The sequence below is a fragment of the Thamnophis elegans genome, chromosome 3 (assembly GCF_009769535.1).
Source record: "Thamnophis elegans isolate rThaEle1 chromosome 3, rThaEle1.pri, whole genome shotgun sequence".
Classification (NCBI taxonomy): Eukaryota; Metazoa; Chordata; class Lepidosauria; order Squamata; family Colubridae; genus Thamnophis; species Thamnophis elegans.
In genome coordinates, this window is record NC_045543.1 from 136145227 (window position 1) to 136168680 (window position 23454).

General features: G+C 42.4%; 1 protein-coding gene across 1 annotated transcript in view; it reads right to left on the reverse strand.

Moving 5' to 3' along the window:
* Nucleotides 1-23454, reverse strand: part of DCC (DCC netrin 1 receptor) — a 774549-nt gene that overhangs the window by 45468 nt on the left and 705627 nt on the right. The window contains exons 24-25 of the mRNA XM_032213902.1: nucleotides 10592-10818; nucleotides 4810-4926 (exon numbers count right to left, since the gene is read on the reverse strand). Of these exons, the coding sequence (XP_032069793.1) occupies nucleotides 4810-4926; nucleotides 10592-10818 (344 nt within the window). The remainder of the gene's footprint in view (nucleotides 1-4809; nucleotides 4927-10591; nucleotides 10819-23454) is intronic.

The window sequence follows — 23454 nt, forward strand, 5'->3', positions numbered from 1 at the left end:
CTTGCTTGAAGCTCCGAGGAGGTGGGAGGAGGGTCGCAGGAGTGGAAGTGGGGGGAGGTCTCCCCGGCCGGGAAGAGCTGAGAGGCTGCCGGCCCCTTTCGCAGGAAAATTAACTTTTCTTGGCGAAATCCTGCCCCCCCCGTGTGGGTGAGTGGTCGGCTGTCCTCTTCCCGTAAGCCGCCCGGAGTTACCTGTGTGTGAGGTGGGCTGCCCTATGCATTTGCATGTGTGCGCTGGAGAGAGAGTGAAAAAGAGAGGGAGAAATAATTATATTAATTAGATAGATCAATCTTTCTCCACCTTGGAGACTTGAAAGTGTGTGGACTTCAACTCCCAGAAAGGGAGTTGGGAGAAAGGGAGAAAGGAGGAGAGAATGAAAGGAAGATGGGGGAAAGAAGAAAGAGGTAAGGAGAGGAGGATGGAAAGGAGAGAAAGAGGGGGAGAGAGGGTAGAAAGGGGAAGAGGAAGAGCAGGAGTAGGAGAAAGGTAAGGGAAGAAGGAAGGGGAAGGAGAGGAGGAAGGAGGAAAGTAGAGAAGGGAGGGAGGGAGAAAGGAAAGGGAAAGGAGAGGAGGATGGAAGGGAGAGAAAGAGGAGTTGAGAGGGTAGGAAGGGGATGAGAAAGAGCAGGAGTAGGAGAAAGGTACAGGAAGAAGGAAGGGAAAGGAGAGCAGGAAGGAAGAAAGTAGAGAAGGGAGGAAGGGAGAAAAGAAAGGGAAAATAAGGTGGTGTTATAACAGGAGGAAGGGATGGTAAACAAAGCAACCCAAACTGTATATTATAACCTATTAAATGAAATAATAAATGTATAAGAATGATAAATGTTAAAACACTTGTAACCAAATGACATGCTATATGTGATGCTGGGTTTTTTTCTTTTTGTTTTGTTTTGTTTTTATTGTTGTGGGTATGTGTCGTCTATGTAACAAAAAAAAATAAAAAAGTTGATAGGCAAGAGGAAGGAGGAAGGAAGGAAAAAAGAAAAAGAGGGAGAGAGGAAAGAAGAAAAGATGGAACTAGAAAGGAAAGAAGGGAGGGAGGGAGGAAAGGGGAAGACAGAGAAAGAGCAGAAAAACAGAGAAGGTGAAGGTAGATAGGCAGAAAGAAGGAAGAAATAGGAAAGGAGGGAAGGAGGAAGGAACAGAAGCGAAGAGGAAGAGAGAAATGGAAAGAGCAGAAAGACAGAGAAGGTAGATAGGCAAAAGAAATGAAGCTGAAAGAATGGAAGGAGGAAGGAAGAGAAAAAAGGAGGAAGGGAGTGAGTGAGGAAAGAAGAGAGGATGGAAGGAGAAAGGAAGGAAGAGAGGGAAAGAGCAGAAGACAGATAAGGTGAAGGTAGATAAGCAAGAGGAATGAAGGAAGAAGTGAGGAGTCTCGAGGAGGGGGAAAACATTTAGTGACCAAAGTTACAATGGCATTGAAAAAAGTGACTGATGACCATTTTTCACACTTAGCGACCGTTGCAGCATCCTCATGGTCACGTGATCAAAATTTTGTTTGGCAACAGATTTGTATTTATGCTGGTTTCAGTGTCCTGGGGTGACCTTTTGACAAAAAAAATTTTTTTTAATCAACCCCCCCCCCCCCCCCCGGCCAAAGGCGTCCCTCTTTTCCAATCTGAAAATCTGGTCACCTTACTGTAGGAACATTGTCCATGGGGTCGCGATGGATTGGACATGACTTTGCAACTAACAACAACAACAACAACAACAACAGTACACATCCAAAATCCAAGTCCAAGGACACCTGTGTGTTTGAAATTTGGCAAAGTTGTGGCAGCTTAAGCACCAATACACTTTCCAACTACATTTTCCAGAAATGTGTAGGAAGGGATCAAAGGTAAGATTTTTTTTTTTACATATCTCTATTTCTATTCAAGGCTGTGTTTCTATCCTACCCATCAATAATCCCAGAGCAGAATTGGGGGTGGGGGATGGGGACGGACCCTGCTTACAGTTTACTTCTAGCAACGTAAAAAGTGTTTCAGTCAGGGTGTATAAAAACCAATTGCACTGTTAGTTAGTAGATCACCAGTTGTCTCAACCAATTTTAAAACAATTTTGTCTTTGTGGGTTAGTGGAAGGCCTTTTGGTTTCCTTACTAAAATAATCAATACCTGAGGAAACTGTCCTCACCAACCTGAATGCCTTATTTTAGTGTTTCAGTGGTCCTTAATACGGATAATAATTAAAAGGGAAAGCTGAATCTCTTTTATGCTTTATCCAGCTTTTCCAAGTAGTTCAGGAAGTATTTTCTTTGCTTTAAAAAAAAAAAAATCTCTGCGTGGTGAATAGCCAACCTGCATTCACCATCCTTGTAAATGCCAGACATTGTTGAAGTGTAAGGGACTGCTACAGAGAGGAGGGAGTCAACTTATTCTCCAAAGCACCCGAAGACAGTCCAAGAAGCAATGGAGGGAAACTAATCAAAGAGAGAACCAACATAGACTGTCAGTGGAACAGCTTGCCACCAGATGCTGTGGATGCTCCAACACTAGAGGTTTTTAACAAGAGAATGGGCAGCCATTTGCCTGAAATGGTATAGGATGGTGTTGGCAAACTTTTTCGGCACTGAGTGCCAAAATGGGAGTGCGCACACATATGCTGGAAACCAGAAGAGCAGCTGCCCGGTGCACATGTGAGTGCCAGGAAGACAATTGCCTGGATTCCGGCACGTGCATGCCTGCTGGACACCTTGTCTTCCAGTTTCTGGTGTGTATGTGCATGCAAAGATCAGCTGGCTGGTGCGCATGGGCATGCCAGAAATCAGAAAAGTAGCCACCCGGTGCGCAAGCCAACAGGTCTTTGTGTGATTAAGATTAAGATTAAGATTTAGTTTAGTTGTATGCTGCCCTTCTCCGGGAGGGACTCAGGGTGGTGAACAACTCAAAAGGGGAAAGGGGATACAAACACAATACACGTAATTAAAATACACAAGAGTCATACAGCCATACAAGTTGAGAGGGGAGGGGAACTCATCAACCCCAGGCCTGCCGGCACAGCCAGGTTTTGATGGCTTTCCGGAAGGCCTGGAGAGAGGTGAGGGTCCGAATCTCCGTGGGGAGTTCATTCCAAAGGGCCGGAGCTGCTACAGAGAAGGCCCTCCCCCGGGTGGTAGCCAGATGGCATTGGCTGGTAGACGGAACCCGGAGGAGGCCGACCCTGTGCGATCTAATGGGTCTATGGGAGGTAATTGGCAGCAGGCAGTCTCTCAAGTACCCAGGTCCAATACCATGAAGGGCTTTATAAGTTACAACTAGCACTTTGAAGCGTATCCGGAGACCGATCGGTAGCCAGTGCATGCACACTGGGCGGATGCTCTTCTGGTTTTCAGCAGTTCCATGTGCGTGACGACCATCTGGTAGGCACGCCGGAACGAGGAAGAGCAACAGGCAACAGCTCGTGGCTCTGTGTGCTACTTCTGGTACCACGGGTAGAGGGTATCCTGCTTGGGTTGGACTAAAAAACTTGGTCTCTTCCAACTCTGTTATTCTGTTACTCTAGGGCAGGGGTGTCAAACTCATGTCATCATGTGACATATTGCAACTCCCCCCTGCTAAACTGGGTGTGGGCATGGCCAGCGCATGACACATCTGGCCCGTGGGCTGCGAGTTCAACACCCTTGCTTTCGAAGATGGTTTTAACACATATGCTTGGATTTTCTCAACTCCTTTTTGGGCTATCTAAGATAATTTTTTTCTGTATCTCAGATAGCCAAAAATATTTGTCAGTCTTGAAAAATGCCTGTAGATAATTTATTATTATATTACATTTATATCCCAGCTTTATTAAGTAACTCAAGGCATAATACTCTGTCCTTCCTATTCCCCCCACAGTGGTGGGTTGCAGGCAGTACGCCCCAGTAGGGGCATACTGGAGCCAGCCTGGAGCACTGGATACCATTCTGGTACGGTGCTCCTGAGGGCCCACCTGCATGCCTGAGCTCCTTTCCTGTGTTTTAAAGCTTCTGCGCTGCCGCACACATGCTTGGGGCGTACAGCTGGAGTGTCACAGAGGCGCTAAGACGCATGCACGTGCTGCATGCGTCCATGACGACGGCACTTGCCCCGTTCCAACCGGTACGGGGTTGAAACCCACCACTGCCCCCACAAAAACTCTGTGAGGTGGATAAGGCTAAGAAAGAATGATTGGCCCAAAGTCACCCAGCCAGCTTTCCTAGCTAAGTAGTTTTCTAGTTTCTAGTCCAGCACTTTAACCACTACACTAAACTGACTATAATCAATCATAGTGGCTGATATTCCCATTGTTACATTTCTAGACATGATCCCTTCTTAGGTGAGGGTGTGAGCAATTGTTGTCATGGGCCATTAAGACAGTTGATGGCTCCATACTATATATCTATCAGCTGTACTTCACTCACCAACATGAGTTAAGGTAGGCTCTCCATTCAAGATGCAAGCAGGTAGAAACAATTGTGTAGGAGAAGACTTCCATGTAAACATGTCTATTTATCCAACTGAACCATCTTCTTTTAACAATCCTATAATCCCTTGCGGGGTAATGTCTGAGCAACTGAATGGAGCTGAGTACTGGCTGGATGCCCTTATTGTTGCCAATGACTATATTAATGACTATAACTATATTCAGCAGATATATTCTCTACGTGGCCAGAAAGAGAAATACCTGCCTCTACCTAGGATCGAACTCATAGCCTCCTGATTGTGAGGCAAGAGCCTCCCCCTCTAGGCCACCGCATCACTCTATTTATCCAACTGAATGAAGAGAGTTATCTAACAACATGACGACACAATGGAATTCCTGTTTGAATATTAGGGCAGATGTTAGGCTTACAAGGATTGCTGGGTTGTGAGTCCATAGGAATCATGAGCTTGGCACGTGTTGCTCGCCGAGCTGCAAGTGAACGTTCCAATGTGGATATGCTGCTTCCCACTTCTTCCGTGTCAGGAACTGAAAGAAAACAAAGCAAAGCTTAAATGCATGAGCATAAGATGAGCGGCTATATAAATGCTTTAAATGACTAAATCAAATTCCCATGCAAGCTGTTTGGCTCCTTGCTTCCCAGCCAGTGGAAAGATAAATGGACATCTTTTGTCATAGCTTCCACTTTAAAAAGTTGGGGACTCAACTTTGGAACGAGCTCCCCATGGAGATTCGAACCCTCACCACCCTCCAGGCCTTCCGCAAAGCCCTTGAAACCTGGCTGTTCCGACAGGCCTGGGGCTAATGAGCTTTTGTCCCCTCTTGAATGGTATGGTTGTTGTGTGCTTTTAAATTTTGGTATTGTTTGTTCGACTTTTTTTATTCCTTATTTGTACCCCCCCCCCTTGACTTGGGTTGTGAGCCGCCCTGAGTCCCCTCGGGGAAAAGGGCGGCATAGAAATATAATAAATTCAATTCAATTCAATTCAATAAACATCCCTTCTTAATAGCAACACAGAAAATATTAAGGGCCACTTTGGAATCCAATGAATGGCTGCTCATTTTCTCAGAATTGACTTTGAATGCTAATTCCTGTTATAAATTTGTGTCACAGCTTAGTCACATCTCCTTGTAGCTCCAATGGAAAGTGCTTTGCAGAAATGCTGATCATCTTTCAAAAATGTAAGTTGTTTTGAAAGCCTCGGTGGCGCAGTGGTTAGATTGCAGTACTGCAGGCTACTTCTGCTGCCTGCCGGCTGCCTGCAATTTGGCAGTTCAACTCTCACCAGGCTCAAGGTTGACTCAGCCTTCCATCCTTCCGAGGTGGGTAAAATGAGGACCCAGATTTCTTGGGGGAAATATGCTGACTCGGTAAACCGCTTAGAGAGGGCTGTAAAGCACTGTGAAGTGGTAAATAAGTCTAAGTGATATTGCTATTGTGACTAGACTTCCTTATAGTTTGTGGGGAAAAATCCATGGCAAGAATGATCATGTTTTTGGTTCACCGACAAAAGGGCGAACGACAAAACTGCACCCAACTAAACCGTGGTGACAAAACCGCGTGTTCTAAAGCGCTCTGATGAATGAGCGCTGAATCGCGCTGACAACAGCGCGGCGACAGAAGCGCGCTGTAAAACTAAACCTAACCCTAACCCTAAACCTAACCCTAAACGTAACGCTAAACGTAACCCTAAACTAACCCTAAACCTAACCCTAAACCTAACCCTAACCCTAAACGTAACGCTAAACCTAACCCTAAACGTAACCCTAAACGTAACCCTAAACCTAACCCTAAACCTAACCCTAAACCTAACCCTAAACCTAACCCTAAACCTAAACGTAACGCTAAATGTAACGCTAAACCTAACCCTAAACCTAACCCTAAACCTAACCCTAAACCTAACCCTTACCTTAAGTTAAAGTGCCCTTCTGTCTCCGCGCTGTTGTCTCCGCGCTGATGACGTCGCGGTTTTAGCGACACGGTTTTGTCATTCGCCCTTTTGTCGGGTCATGCATGTTTTTACATGCTAATTATTTGGTCCGGTCAGCATTTGACATTCTATGTGATTTTATTTATTAATTTATTTAAATATTTCCCCCCAACGCTGGAAACCAGGATTCTGGGAGTTCTAGTCCTGACTTAGCTATGAAAGCTAGTCACTCTCTCAGCTGGCAATGTCAGGCTCAGGTGACAAATCATTCCATCAAATCCTGTTGCTACCAATGGATCAATACTCAAAACGGAACCCTGCCCTTGTAGAAAAATTCTAGGAAGAAATGAAAAAAGTTGCCCATTTTGTAGCATGCGACTCTGAGCCACTAACAACAGCAAGAAAAAGCGGACAATAAAAAGCAAATACAAAATGAAAAAGAAGAAAAATAAATCAGAGGCCCAGACTATATCTATACCTATTCTCTTTAATCTCAAGGTTTTAACTTTATTCTTCCAGTGTCTGGCCTCCATCAATTCATGGAGCACTGACAGAGGTGGTATTCTACTGGAGAACCAGTAGCAGAAATTTTGAGTAGTTTGGAGAACCTGTAAATACCACCTCTGACTGGCCAGCTATTCTCTGCCTCCCGAGTCCTAGCCGTTTGGGAGGAAATGGGGATTTTGCAGTAACCTTCTCCTGGGGTGGGGTGGGAATGGAGATTTCACAGTATCCTTCCCCTGCCACCCTCACCAAGCCATGCCATGCCTGCCAAGCCACGCCCTCTGAACTGGTAGTAAAAAAAAATTGAATCCCACCACTGAGCACTAAGATCAGAGGTGATATTCTGCCGGTTCACCCTGGTTCAGGCAAACCGGTAGCCGTGGGGGCAGGAGGCTCCGCCCACCCACCTAGATGTCATCACGGATGCTCTCCACATGCACATTCCCAATTCTGAACTGGTAGTGAAGATAAGAGGAAACCATTACCGACTAAGACTGAATGAGGAATAGGACAACTTGCCATGGCCGATTCGCCCTGGCGGTCTCACCACTGTCAACTCGCCCCAGTGGACTCGCCAAGCCCAACTTGCCATGGAACAACTCACCATGGGAAAACTCAAGCAAGAGACAAGTAGAATTGCAGCTTAACCCAGCCTTGAGGACTTCTAACTTGAGAAGGTTCAAACTTAAAGCAAGACGAGGCCTGGTGCAAGGGACTTGGAGGATGCCCGTTCTACTTAATCTTAATTGCAGGTTTAACTGTGTTCCAGTATTTGAGAGGCTGACATAAAGAAGAGGGGGTCAATTTATTCTCCAAAACACCGGAGGGCAGGACAAGAAACAATGGATGGAAACTAAGGAATGAGACAAGCAACCTGGAATTAAGGAGGAACTTCCTAATAGTGAGGACAATTAACCAATGGAACAGCTTGCCTCTATAAATAATGGTTGTTCCATTACTGGAGGTTTTTTTAGAAGAGATGGTATACGATCTCCTGTTTGAGCAGGGATTGGACTAGAAGACTTCCAAGGTCCCTTCCAGCTCTATTCTATTCTGATTAATCTAATTGAATGGGCAAATACCCTCAAGAAAGCATTTGAAAGGCAACATATGATCTCCAGTTACTTAAGATCATTTGCTGCACAAATACACCCTGATAGCTTCAGCAGTACATTCAGGAATAAAATCTTAGGGTGAAATTGTATCATATTTCAAAATTTTACTAGGGTTGCATACATAAAATATTTTTTTTAAAAAACATATAACTTCAAATCAAACTCTAATGCAAAGATTCCAAGGTCTATGGTTGAAGATTTGGCAGATTAAAGTTGTATATTTTTATTCTTGATGAATGTATTTTATTCTCCTTATGTACACTGAGAGCATATGCACCAAAGACAAATTCCTTGTGTGTCCAATCTAACTTGTCCAATAAAGAATTCTATAAAATGAGAAGCTTTAGTTCCACATACAAACAAGTATAAATATCTGGAATTATACTAATTTGCTGTCCCCATATTAAACTCTATATAATACTCCATATTAAACCCTGATGTAAATATCCTTGTTTATATCTGAACTAGCAATTACTGGTTTTATGAGCATTTGAGTTGCAGAAGAAAATCTGTTTGTAATTGTTTACCATTCAAGGGTTTTGCTTTAGCCTTTGAGTTGCACTAACACACATTGCCTTCTCTGTAGATTTCATATCTGATTTTTACTAATGATTATGAAAAAAATGTAATATGTGAAATATAATCCTAGGTAGGAAAAAATTATTTATCCAAACGGAATCCAAAGCTTGAGATCTTAAGTCATCTGAAGATACCAGTCAAGTACCCTGCCTGAGATACAATACAATACAATAGCAGAGATGGAAGGAACCTTGGAGGTCTACTAGTCCAACTCCCTGCCTAGGCAGGAAACCCTATATGCCATTTCAGACAAATGGCTATCCAACATCTTCTTAAAGACTTCCAGTGTTGGGGCATTCACAACTTCTGGAGACAAGCTATTCCACTGATTGATTGTTCTAACTGTCAGGAAATTTCTTCTCAGTTCTAAGTTGCTTCTCTCCTTGATTATTTTCCACCCATTCCTTCTTGTCCTGCCCTCAGGTGCTTTGGAGAATAGTTTGACTCCCACTTCTTTGTGGAAATCCCTGAGATATTGGAAGACTGCTATCATGTCTCCCCTAGTCCTTCTTTTCATTAAACTAGACATACCCAGATTCATGATGCCACACCCAAACCTACATTTTACTCACAAAGTTGCTAGGAGGAAAAGAAGAAGAGGGCCAACATCAAGCTGTGATGCTTCTCAACTTTTGATATAGCTATCTGTTTGACCAATGTGATAGATGCTGATATAGGAAGGTCTTTGATCTGAACCAATCTCAGGGCTACTCTTAGATAATAGACTAGACTAGACTAGACTAGACTAGACTAGACTAGACTAGACCAGACTAGACCAGACTATACCGGACTGGGCACAAGAGATTCTTGTAAAATGTCCTATTTCTGCAGTGCCCCAGGTCCAGGCAGCTATGTACTTTATAGAAATTTGTAACTTGGGGCCTTGGGATGACAGTAATCAAATAAAATTAGAGATTATCTTAATCAGAGATTAGAATGACCCTGGTTGGAATTTCATAAAGCTTTAAAAACCTGGCTATGCATCCAGGCCCAGGACTCCGAATATGCTAAAGACTCACTTTCTTGGCTTAAATACTAGTTGGTGGACTATGAACTTATTCTTTTGATGTTTTTTTATTGTTTTTAATGGTTTTATACTTTTGGAATTGTAAGCCACCCAGAGCCACCTGGCTGAGATGGGTGGCTATAGAAATTAAATAAAACAATAAATAAAACAATAAAAGTGGTTGAGGGTTTGTGTGAATAAGTGTGTTTAAAGAAGGGAGTGTATGAAATGGTTGAACGATGTTTACTACCCTGTTTCCCTGAAAACAAGACCTCCCTGGATAATAAGCCCAATTGGGCTTTTGAGCTCATGTGCTAAAATAATCCCTCCCCTGAAAATTAGCCCTCCCTGAAAATATTGCAACACAGCAGCAGCCATGAGGTGACCACGCTCACCACCTCCTGCACCTCAAAAATAATAAGGCCTCCCTGAAAATAAGCCCAAGTGCTTATTTCGGGGGTCAAAAGAAAATAAGACCCTGTTTTATTTTCAGGGCAACATGGTAATGAGGTTGAGAGGGGCAAACATGGTGGTAGAAGTATCAGCAGTGATTTCATCCAGTCGGGCTATGACCTTGAGCATGGTTGACCGGAAGCCTCCATTGTTCTTAGCTTGAAAAAAGCTACCGATCCTGCATTTATAACATTTATAGCTACAGACACACAGAACATGAAACAGACAGAACCATTAAACACAATACAAAACATATCTAGACACTAACCAATGGGCCAATGTCAACAACAAAATCTTATGAATTAACGTCTTGTAGAATGTTTCCTCTGCTATGTGCTGCTAGCAGGATTAATAAAATATTTATTGCCATCAAACCAATGACATATTTAGCATCAAAAACATTGCAGTGTCTTTTTTTCTCATCTGATCACTAGGTGGGGCAGGTAAACCTGAGCGGGTGCTTAGGTTGTGTTTTTCACGCAATGGGTGAAGTTCCATAATTGTTTCCCGTGTGATTTTTTCCACTGGAATTCATTAGGGATTGTACTATGGGTGTGAACTTATGCTGCACAGTACATTTTACATATGGTAAGAAGCAATATTACCAGACTGTGGGGCACTCTTGCTGCCCATCTGTGTTTCAGATTGGCTGTGGCTGCCTGGAGTGATTTCTTGACAGCTCTTGATTGGTGAGACTCTCCCTGGCGGATCAGAACCTGACGGCTTTTCAATGTTCTTCATCTCCATCTCTTCATGGTGTATCCAAAGATCTGGAGGCCTCAGGTCTTTCTGGCTGCCCTTTCTTTTGCCAGCACTATGAGTAGCACGCTTTCTGTTCAGGAGAAGAAGAAGGTAGGAGAGAAAAATTAAAATGCCTGAGTTCCTTAAATAATGGTCTTATTTCTGATAGTTCTCAATGGATGCAGTGAGAGATTGATTACATTTATTTCCTTTGCCCGAGTTAAATTTCAGGCTAAATTGATCAAGAACAATTGACCAAGCTTTATCCTATCTTGGGGAGGGACACTCACCTATATAAGGTAAATATTCCCCTCGCACATATGTTCTAGTCATTCCCAACTCTAGGGGGCGGGTGCTCATCTCTGTTTCAAACCTGAGAGCCAGCACTGTCCGAAGATGTCTCTGTGGTCATATAGCCAGCATGACTAAACACCAAAGGCACACGGAATGCTGTTACTTTCCCACCAAAGGTGGTTCCAATTTTTCTACTTGCATTTTTACGTGCTTTCAATCTGCTAGGTTGGCCGAACCTGAGACAAATAACAGGAGCTCACTCTGTTACACAGCGCTAGGGATTTGAACCGCTGAACTGCCGACCTTCTGATCAACAAGCTCAGCATCTTAGCCACTACATCCGTCCACTCACCTATATAATGGTCCCCAAATGGATGTGATCCCCAGTTCTTTTGTAAGGGTAATTTATCAAGTGGATTATTCCTATCAGTCCCAATTGCTCTATTAAGATGCCATATGGGAGGAAAAAAGACAAGATCTGTGCAAATGATTCTTAGATGTCTTGTGCAGCAGCTCAATCACCACCCGCATATAACAGGAATCTATGCATCATTTAGGCTGCATACAAAAATTTAATCAAAATGGTTCCATATGGTAAATCATTCTGCTTATTAGATGTCTGATATGGGGAAGATGTTCCAGGCTGGGGTAGAACCAAGAATGAAGTGCAACACACAGGATACTATAGGTAGTCCTCAACTTGCAACCATTGCTTTAGCAACTGTTCAAAGTTACCATGGGACTAAAAAGGGGGGCTTACAACTTCTCCTTGGACTTCCAAACAATGTAGCATCCTCACAGTCACTTGATTACCAGTTGCTTGGTAACCGTGAAGTACATATCTACAACAGTTGCAGTGTCCCAGGGCCATGGAATCACCATCTGTAATCTTCCCAGCCAGCTTCCAACAAGCAAAGGCAATGGGGAAGATGGATCATGTGATTCACTTAACAACCTCAACGATTGGCTTAATCCTGAGAAAAAAAGAATAGGGTGTGGTTTGCTTAACAATCACCTTGCTTAGCAACAAAAATACTGGTTTGTATTCAGGGGTGAGATTCTACCGGTTCGGACCAATTCGGGCGAGCCTGTAGCTCTGAAGATCAGCTGGGAGCTAATTAGTTTTCTCCCATGCCCGGCCGCCCGGCTGCCCACTCCTGCACTTTACTACCTTTATCTTCTCAGCTGAGTCACGTGGCAGAGTGAATTGCCGCACCTCAGCTTTTTCCCCTTCCCAAGCAGTAATCCGGAAGGTAAGTATTCTCTGAATTGTCCATGCGTGCGCAGCTCAGCAAACCAGTTGTTAAACCGGTAGGACACCTCCCCCCCCGGTGTGTCCTAAGTTGAGAACTACCTGTATTCCAAGCCTATATATATTGATAGGCACTTGATACATTGCATAGTCTTTAAGCTATGAAACCAAATAGTTATTCAGAGCTACCAACCCTCCTCCTTGTCTACGTCTATGTTTGTCAACATCTACCTATATATGATAAATAGGATTTCAACTCTGCTCTTGCCTGCCATCATGAAAATGTAAAAATGTAAAAAGGAAAAAGGCAAGAGCTGCTGAGGTCAGGCTGGGCTAGTTGCTGCCAGAGTCCCCATGGATGAATCTGCTTAACTGTTTAAAAAAGCCTCTAAAAAAACGCCCTCTACAGGAGGAGGCAAGAGAACCACGTGCCTCATCTACATAAGGAATTTTTCGGCTTTTAACCCTTGCTTAACTCTGCTTGAGTGATCATAAAGTCAGACTAGATGAGGCACATGGTTCTCCTGCCTCCTCCTGTAGACGGCACTTTTTAGAGGGTTTTTTAAACAGTTAAGCACTAAGCAGAGTCATCCACAGTGACTCTGGCAGCAACTAGCTCAGCCTTTTTCCTTTTACATTTTTTTTCTTTTCATGATGACAGTGGTGAGGCTCTGCCTCCCCTGACTGCACGTCACTGTATTTATCTATCTATCTATCTACACACACACACACACACACACACACACACACACACACACACAGATTATGGATTTCAGCTTTCCAAATCAATAAGTATTCAAACAGTTATAAAACCACCAGGCATTATTTAGCATATTTCAAAAATAAAGCCAATGATCCTAAGCCTTTTTTTCCCAGGCTGGTAGGCACGTTTGGAATTTTGAGAATATGTCAGGGATTCCGGATGGCTGATGAAACTCTGATGGGATGTAGATGGAGACTGCAGTCAAGAAATTAAAAAACACTTTAAAAAGAAAACTATGGGAAATCTAGAGAGCATACTAAAAAGCAGAGACATCATCCTGCCAACAAAAGCATGTATAGTCAAGGCTATGGTTTTCCCATTCGCAATGTATGGCTGTGAAATTTGGACCATAAGAAAGGCTGAGCACCAAAGATGGAGGCCTTTGAACTCTGGTGCTGGAGAAGACTCCTGCGATCCCTTGGACTGCAAGGCGATCAAACCGGTCAGTCCTTGAGGAGATCAACCCTGACTGCTCTTTAGAAGGCCAGATCATAAAGAGAAAATTCAAATACTTTGGCCATCTAATGAGAAGGAAGGACTCACTGGAGAAGAGTCTAATGCTAGAAACCAGTGAGAGCAAAAGAAGAATGAGGTGGCTGGATGGAGTCACCAAAGCAATAGGCAACAGACATGAGTTTAAATGGACTCTGGAGGATGGGAGAGGACAGGAAGGCCTGGAGGAACATTATTTATGGGGTTGTAATGGGTCAGATGTGACTTCACAACTAACAACAACACCTCTGAATTGAAACATAACCAGAATATTAGCACTTAATATCCCAACTTTTAAAGTGGCTTCTGAAGGAAATCCAACAAGAGCTGAAGAACATCCCTAGACCATCCCCATGAATCAAATAGAAAATATGTCTGATCATCCATCGCGTAGATAAGGATAAAACTATTTCCAGAGGTTCTATCTAGGTTGGAGCAATCCCAATGTGGCATCTCATCCATTAACCAATCCACTACAGCAAGAGGCTGGACTTCCGGTCTGGCGTCACGCTGGAACGGGCTGCTGACAGACTCTCTGTTCGGTTCGCCCGGTCTTTCCACGAGCGTGGCTGTAATAGGCAAGGTCCCTTCGAGGTGCGAGGACCTTTGGAGAGGGGAAACCTCTGTGCAGTGGAGGGTGAAAGGCGATCTCCTCCCACGAAGCAAGAGGCTCCCTCAGAGTTCGTGCAAAAGAGGTCGGCTGATTAATGGCCGACCAGAAGGCGTGACTGCCAGCCACTAATAAGGAAGGGAGAGACAGCTGCAGGGAATATATAGCGGACCAAATGACGGTAATCACAAGATCTGACTTAAAAGCCTAAACCTAAAAGATAAACAACTTTACTGCAATAAATACAGATACGTGTGTGGGCGCATTTATCTGCAGCGGCTATTAAATACAAACAGTGAACTTTTGTGAAAGCTGATTGACGTTGTGAATAGAAGAAGACAGGCTTTGGACTAGTTAAATTTGAGGATTAACAGAGGACGAGACGAAGAAGAGAAGCTGGATTTGCCTGCCTGGGAAAAAGGAAAGAAGTTTAATCACAAGGGTTTGAAGTACCCGGTGTCATATTACAGCCAGAGACAGCAGAAGGAAAACACTACACTGACAACAGGAAGAGATTGATGGGTGAGTTCTAAATACTTTCTGGCCTCTCCTGCACCCTGTCGTATCACGCTGAAACGTTTCTCTTCCTGACTCTCCCAGATACTATAGAATTAACTGAGCCTATATTTCACAGCCCTGCTCCAGCTTAATTACCCTGTATGTACCCCGGGCTCTGTATAACTACTTAAGCAGCACTCAGAAGGTACTAGACTTACACCTTATAGGGGAAGAGCTGAATTAAAGCAAATGGCAACGAAAACAGTAACCTTAATTAAAGGGAGTAAAAAGCAAACTCCCCTATCTACCCCGGTGAGGGAAAAGTCCCCTGAGGGCAGGCAAACGGGAGATAAGGCAGCCCCAACCCTGCAAGACCAGGAAGTAACAATGGACTCCCTACAAGAGACAATATTGAAGATGGGGGAAAGTGTCGCCAAAGGCCTGGAGGGAGTAAAGAATGAAATGCGTGAAGTAAGAAACAATATGGGAAAAATTGAGGAACGTATAGGAGTAATACAAACAGCGCTGCTGAAAAATGAGCAGGAAATTCAAAATGTTAAGGGGAGAACGGAAATAGCGGAAAAAAGGATAGACAAAGTGGAGGACAATCTGGAATCTATAAACTCAAGCCTGGAGGAGGCCATCCTCCAGCTAGAATTAGAGCGATCAGCATATTATTTAAGACTACAAAACGTGGAGGAAGCAAAAGATGAAAATCTCCGGGAGCTGATTGGAGAAATCCTGGGATTAGTCCTCGGCAGGCCGAAAAAAGAGGTTATTAATGATCTGGACGAAGCCTATAGAGTCAATACAGGCTTCGCGAGACGCCACCGGCTTCCGAGGGAGATCCATGTGAGGGTGTTGAGAAGACAGCTGAGAGAGGACATTCTAAGTACAATAAGAGGGGACTCTCTAACATACAAAGGTAAAGAAATTCTCATCTTAAAACAGACTCCACGGAGAGTCAGAGAGAAGAGAAGGAAATACAACTTCCTCTCCACACGTTTAAACAGAGACAGAATTCAGTTCAGATGGCTCCTTCCAGAAGGAATGTTGATAACATGGAGGGAAAAGAAATACCGAATAGATACCTTGGCGAAAGCTCAAGAATTCCAGGAACTTTTACTAGCAGACGATGAGAGATTTAATAAAGAAGGACTTTTAAGACAGGGGGACACTATAATTGAAACTCAACCAGAGGGGCGGGGGCCAGGAGAGGCCAGAGAACGAGAGAGATATGGCAGAGAAGATTCGAGAGCAAGGTCACCCATCGAGACTCGATCCAAAGGTGCCCTCAAAGCGAATAACGTGTAAGGGAATTGAAGAATGGGAAACGAATGTACTATCAGCTAATGTAAATGGTCTTAACATAACTTCCAAAAGAAAACGAGTACTGTTGGATCTAGTGAAACAAAAGTTAGATGTAATCTGTCTTCAGGAAACCCACATTAAAGAAAAATACAATAACCTGTTGGTCTGTCCAAAACTAGGTAAAACATTCTGCTCGTCAGCACAAACCAGAAAAAGAGGAATTGTGATGTATATAAAAGAATGGTTGAACCCCAAATTAATATATGCAGACAAAGATGGTAGGGTATTAATGGTGGAGATAATTAATGGTGGGAAAAATTTTTTACTAGTTGGAATCTATGCCCCAAATCAAAAACAAGAGAGATTTTATATTAATCTATATAAGAGGATAAATGAAATAGAGTGGCAAAATATATGTATTCTAGGGGATTTCAACGCTATAGCAGATGGTAAGATGGACTATAAGGGTACCCACAAGAAAAGCACAAGAAGGAAACTACCGTCTGCCTATGTAAATATGGTGAAGGATTTAGATCTTTATGATGTCTGGCGAGCAATGAATGACAAGATGCAACAGTACACGTTTTACTCCCATCCACATAATTCATGGTCCCGTATCGACATGGTTTGGTCAAACTCGGAGCTACTCATGGATACTGTAAATATTGAAATAATAACCAACAAGTGGGCCGATCATCACCCAGTCTTATGGCAATGGAAAGGGAAGGCAAGGATAAAAGCTAGGTGGACATTAAACCAGAACATACTACAAGAGAAACAATTTGTACAACAAATAGAAAAGGAACTGGGCTACTTCTTTAAAGAAAACGGTAAAGAGCAGACCTCAATACAAAATGTTTGGGACACGATGAAGGCAGTTGTGAGGGGAATTTCCATAGCCTATATAATAAGAAGAAACAAAATGCACAGGGAAAAACTTAATACACTGAACAAAGAACTAAGAGAGACGGAACTGCTGACCCAGAAAGAGCCAGAAAATAGTAGACACAGGGAAAAAGGAGAGTTAATTAAACACCAAATAAATTTGATCTCCCAAGAGGAAATAGCACAAAACATTAAGAAAATGAAGCAGAATTATTTTGAACATGCAAATAAAACTGGGAGATGGTTGGCCCACAAAATAAGAAAGGAGAAGGTCAAAAGAATTATTAAACAACTGTATGACGAGGAGGGGAATCTGAAACAAGAAATAGGAGAAAAGAAAAAGATAGTACAGAACTATTATAGGAAACTATATAAACAAGACGAAATTAATGAACAGGACATTAGAAAATACCTTATAAAGCAGAAGCTTCCAGTCTTGTCGGAGGAGATGAGAGAGATGCTCGATAAAGAAATTACACAAGAAGAACTGAAAAAGGCCATTCAAAAACAAAAAAACAATAAAACACCTGGGCCGGATGGGCTCCCGTCGGAAATATATAAAAAACTTCAAAATACCATAGAAGACAAATTATTAGAACTATGTAATGATACATTGCAAAATGGTAGGGTCCCAAAATCATGGGGGGAAGCCTACATTACCCTAATACCAAAGGAAGAGGCGGACAGTAGCAAGGTCCAAAATTATAGACCCATATCCCTGTTAAATGCAGATTACAAAATCTTTGTATCAATATTGGCGGAAAGACTAAAAATAATATTAAATCAAAGTATCCATTCGCATCAAAACGGCTTTCTCCCAAAAAGACATATTAGAAACAATACAAGAATAATAATGGACACCCTGGAATTCTATCAAACAAGATCCGAGAAACAACTCGCATTAATCTTTGTCGACGCTCAGAAAGCCTTTGATAACCTAGATTGGAACTTTCTAATCACTCAACTAAAAATGATGAAATTTGGCGATAAATTTATTAAGATTATAGAATCTATATATTCACGGCAATCTGCAAATATTATAGTCAATGGGGAACTAACGGAGAGGATACAAATTGGAAAGGGTGTTAGACAAGGGTGCCCGCTCTCCCCACTACTATTTATTACGTCTCTAGAGGTCCTTTTAAATCGGATAAGATCAAATCAGGAAATTAGGGGCCTGACCATAAAAAAAGAACAATATAAAGTACAGGCCTTCGCGGATGACATGGTCTTTATCGTGGAAGACCCCTTACTTTCAGGACCGAATTTGATGAAGGACATTGAGAACTTTGGGTGTGTGGCCGGTTTAAAAATAAACAAGGAAAAAACAAAAATGATTATAAAAAATTTCCCCAAAAACCAGATTGGAGAACTAGAGGAAACAATGGAATTAAAGGTAACTAAAAAAATTAAGTATTTAGGGATCTGGCTGTCTGCGAAGTGCTCTTCCATAAAAGAAGACAACTATGATAAGTTGTTACAGAATACCCAAAAGGACTTAAAAACCTGGTCAAAACTACAACTATCACTGATGGGAAGAGTCGCAGTAATTAAAATGAATGTTCTCCCAAAAATCCTCTACCTATTTCAAACGGCACCGGTTAAGCTAGGGGAAAAATTTTATAATGATTTGGACAAAATGATTCGTAACTTTATATGGAATGGTAAAAAGCCCAGAATAAAATATATGCACCTGCAGGATAAAAGAACTCAAGGGGGAATGGGATTACCGGAATGGAAAACATATCATCAAGCAGCAACAACTATGTGGATAAAAGAATGGGTAATGTTAGCTAATAAAAGAATCTTAACAATAGAGGGCCACGACCTGCAATACGGGTGGCACAACTACTTATGGTGCGAGGGAAATAAAATCCACAATTATTTTAGTAGTCACCATTTAAGGGGGGTATTGATTAAGGACTGGCTCGAAATTAGAAGGAGATACTATACGCAACTACCTAAATGGATATCTCCGACGGAAGCCCTGATATACCCGAATTTGATAAACTTGGATAAAATTGTTACCTACCAACAGTTGCTAGACGACCAAAACAAACTAAACCCCAGGGAAAATTTGGCTGATAAGGGAATAAACATCGATTGGTGGCCATATCTTCAAATTCAAAACAAACATAAATTCGATCTAGCACAACCTGGCTTCCAGAACAAGAACCAGGAATTAGATAAAATTTTAATTGGACCAGATGAGAAATTAATTTCAAAAATATACAACTGCTTACTGATTCGAAAAACGGAAGCAGAAAGAGTAAAAGAAGTCATGGTAACCTGGGCCCAAAACATCGGCCACTCAATAGATCTAGACGACTGGGAAAGAGTCTGGGAATGGAATCTAAAATTGACAAAGTCGACGGCCTATAAAGAAAATATATATAAAATGTTCTACCGCTGGCATCTTCCACCGACAAGACTGGCGAAAATGTCTTCAAAAGTTTCAGCCATATGCTGGAAATGTAAAACGGTGCTGGGCACGTACTACCATATGTGGTGGACGTGTCCGGTAGCCAAAGCATATTGGAAGCAAATACTAGGATGGCTGAATGGAATCCTGTCAATTAAACTATGCTTTAAGCCGGAAACTTTCTTATTAGGAATAATAGATCAAAAAATTTGCAAATCTGACCAATACCTCCTAGTCCATATTCTGACAGCGTCAAGGATTGTTTACGCACAGTGCTGGAAGAGTGAAAATGCCCCCACCAACACTATGGTGATGAATAAAATTTTAGAACTAGCAGAAATGAACAGACTGACGATGCGAATTAATGACAAAGAAGACACAGACTTTTATACAGTCTGGGAGAAGCTATACAAATGGCTTGATGAGTCAGTGAAGACCTAGACATAAAAAGAGATAGCTAACTAACCTATCACGATTAAACCAATAACTCAAATGAACAATATACAACAACTGAGAGATAAACGAAAGGAGAAATGTATCAGGGGCGAGAACCCACCGTCGAGCAATTTTGTCACGCTACAATGCTGGGAAAACTTTAAAAAGCTGATAGGAAATTCGCTATAATTACCTGCATGAAATTAGTGATCAAACTTCATTTTAGATGAGGCGAGAAGACGTATAATCCTTGCCTCTTCAAGCAAGGAAAGGGAAAGAGAACCAGATTGTCCTCAGCAGAGGAAAATACGCAAATGTAACAAAGGTTAGAAGGGAGGGAAGGAGGATAGTAGGGAAGTCTGGATGGAGAGGAGAAAGGAGAGGAATAGGAAAGGCAGAAGAAGGGGGGAAGAAAGAGGAGGAAGAGAAAGAAGAGAAGGGAAAGAAGGTGGGAAGAAAGAAGGAGAGAAGAAAGAGAAGAAACTGGGGGAGGAAGGAGGGAGGGAAGAAGAGAGGGTAGTAAAGAGGGAAAGAGGGAGGGAAAGAAAGAGAGAAGGAGAGTTGAAAGGAAGGAGGGAAGGAGGGAGGAAAGGAGGGAGATTAAGAGAAAAGGAAGGAGGAAGGAAAGAGGCAGGGAAGGAGGGAAGGTATGTGTGAAGGAGGGGGGGAGCGAGGGAGGGAAAGGAGGGGGAAGGAAAGGAGAAAAGGAGAAAAGAAAGGAGGGAAGGCAGGGGAGAAGGAAGTAAGGGGGGAGGGAAGAAAAGAGGGAGGGAAAGATACCTAACCTTTGATGTTTATAATGATTTGATAGTATGGGAATATCTCGAAATGTAGTTGTATTGTTTTGTTACAAGTTATGGATGTTGTATTTTCTTTTTACCAATAAAATCTATAAAAAAAAAAAAAAAAAAAAAAAAAAAAGAAAGGCTGAGCACCAAAGATGGAGGCCTTTGAACTCTGGTGCTGGAGAAGACTCCTGCGATCCCTTGGACTGCAAGGCGATCAAACCGGTCAGTCCTTGAGGAGATCAACCCTGACTGCTCTTTAGAAGGCCAGATCATAAAGAGAAAATTCAAATACTTTGGCCATCTAATGAGAAGGAAGGACTCACTGGAGAAGAGTCTAATGCTAGAAACCAGTGAGAGCAAAAGAAGAATGAGGTGGCTGGATGGAGTCACCAAAGCAATAGGCAACAGACATGAGTTTAAATGGACTCTGGAGGATGGGAGAGGACAGGAAGGCCTGGAGGAACATTATTTATGGGGTTGTAATGGGTCAGATGTGACTTCACAACTAACAACAACACCTCTGAATTGAAACATAACCAGAATATTAGCACTTAATATCCCAACTTTTAAAGTGGCTTCTGAAGGAAATCCAACAAGAGCTGAAGAACATCCCTAGACCATCCCCATGAATCAAATAGAAAATATGTCTGATCATCCATCGCGTAGATAAGGATAAAACTATTTCCAGAGGTTCTATCTAGGTTGGAGCAATCCCAATGTGGCATCTCATCCATTAACCAATCCACTACAGCAAGAGGCAGCATTATCAGAATAGAGATTAAAAGTAGGCAATGAACACATATTGAAGTCTGTCAAAGTATCCAAGGAGAAAAATATACATTTGGAGATGAACAGCAAGAATCTTACAAAGTGATAAACACAGGATGAAGAAATGCACCAGGTATAGCCAATAAAAATGTTTCATCTTGTATCACTAAGTAAGAAAGGGATCTTGGGGCTGTGAAGGAATGTTCTATGAAAATACTTTCAATACCTTACAGTAATGTCTTCATAAAATACATATGTTAGATTTGGAAACATGGTGTAGGAATCAGGGCATCTCACAAGAACAAACAAATGCAGGAAAATACATAAAATAAAATGGAGAGGGTGGGGAGTGGGGAGAAAGGGAGGTGGAAGTAGCCAGAGAAGATCACCTGGAAGAAAGCTTCACAAGAAAGCTTTGACATATTTTAGAGAATTTAAAAAAGATAGTTAAGTTGAAGGTAATTTACAAAGATTATTAAGCTAGAAAGTACATGCAAGAAATAGAAGAGGGGTGGGGCACACAGATTTATTCCTGGAATCATCGAAGAAGAGATTTCAAGGAAACATTCCACTCAAATTAGGAAATACCTTAACAAGAAAGATAGTGATGACTAGGGGTGGGCTACTATAGATTTGCCCTGGTTCAGGAAACCCATAGCTAACATTATGACTGGTTCAGAGAACCTCCAAATCCGACCTCTGGCTGGCCCCTCTCATCCCACCCTGCCCCTCCCACCCAACATTCCCCCTCAGGAGTCTCCACGCAGCCCGTTTTGGATGGGAGATAAGTGCAGGACCCGCACAGAGGTTCAGGAAGGGGAAAGATGGGCCTCCAGGAAGGAGGCTAGTAACAGGCCCGTTTCTGGCTTCTGGGGGCCCTCTGGAGCCCGGGGGAGGCAGTTTCTGTCCTCCCAGAGGCTCAAAGTAAGCCTCCAGAGCCTGGGGAAGGCAAAAACACCTGCCCACCCCCTGTGCTATGGTGCAGGAGGCCGACTAGGCCACACCTACCATGGCCATGCCCACTCAGCAACTGGGCAGAGAATCCGTTGCTGAAATTTTTGAAGCCCACCACTGGTGATGACCATCAACATCTTAAAAAGACCTTAAAAATCAATTTAGCTGTATGAATCCTGGTGCCTCTCTTCTACCTTTCAGGATCCAAGGACCTTTAGTCCTAAGGGATGATAGAGGGAGATGAGATGGAAGCAGGTAGATCTTTAGTCTGCTTTCGGAGAGCTCCTTCTCATATTCTCTCCTACTGACTGCTTTATTGAGCACCAAAAAGTGGCAGCAGAATTAGCTCCAGCTGAGTCTACTTGCCAACCCCTTACAGCTAGACATATAAAGCTTCATGCTGAAAGCATATGTTGGGAAGATAAACTGACAAAGTCCAACCAGAGGAAATGTCAATAACATCTTGAAGACGTGCCAGCTTGTAGCTTAGCAGAGGTCGTTTGTTAACTAGGTGGTGCAAAACTGCTATAAAATTCTCTCCAGAAACCAAGGGAATACACGAAGCTCCTCAATAAAAAAGGTCTATTTCCTGATATCACCAACCTCCATTGGAAATGTAGATCTTTAATTTACAGAAGTAGCGTAGCAATATATGTATGTATGCATGCATGCATGTATTAATGTATATGTATCTGTCTGTCTGTCTGTCTGTTTGTCTGTCTATGTCTGTCTGTCTGTCTGTCTGTCTGTCTGTCTATCTATCTATCTATCTATCTATCTATCTATCTATCTATCTATCTATCTATCTACCCTATCTCTATCACTACCTCTATCTAATCTAATATCTGTCTGTCTGTCTGTCTGTCTGTCTGTCTATCTATCTATCTATCATCTATCTACCTACCTACCTACCTACCTACCTACCTACCTACCTACCTACCTACCTATCTACCTACCTATCATCTATCTATCTATCTATCTATCTATCTATCTATCTATCTATCTATCTATCTATCTATCTATCATCTATCTTTCATCTACCTGTGTCTGTCTGTCTGTCTGTCTGTCTGTCTGTCTGTCTGTCTGTCTGTCTATCTATCTATCTATCTATCTATCTATCTATCTATCTATCTATCTATCTATCTATCTATCTACCCTATCTCTATCTCTATCTCTATCTCTATCTCTACCTCTATCTAATCTAATATCTATCTATCTATCTATCTATCTATCTATCTATCTATCTATCTATCTA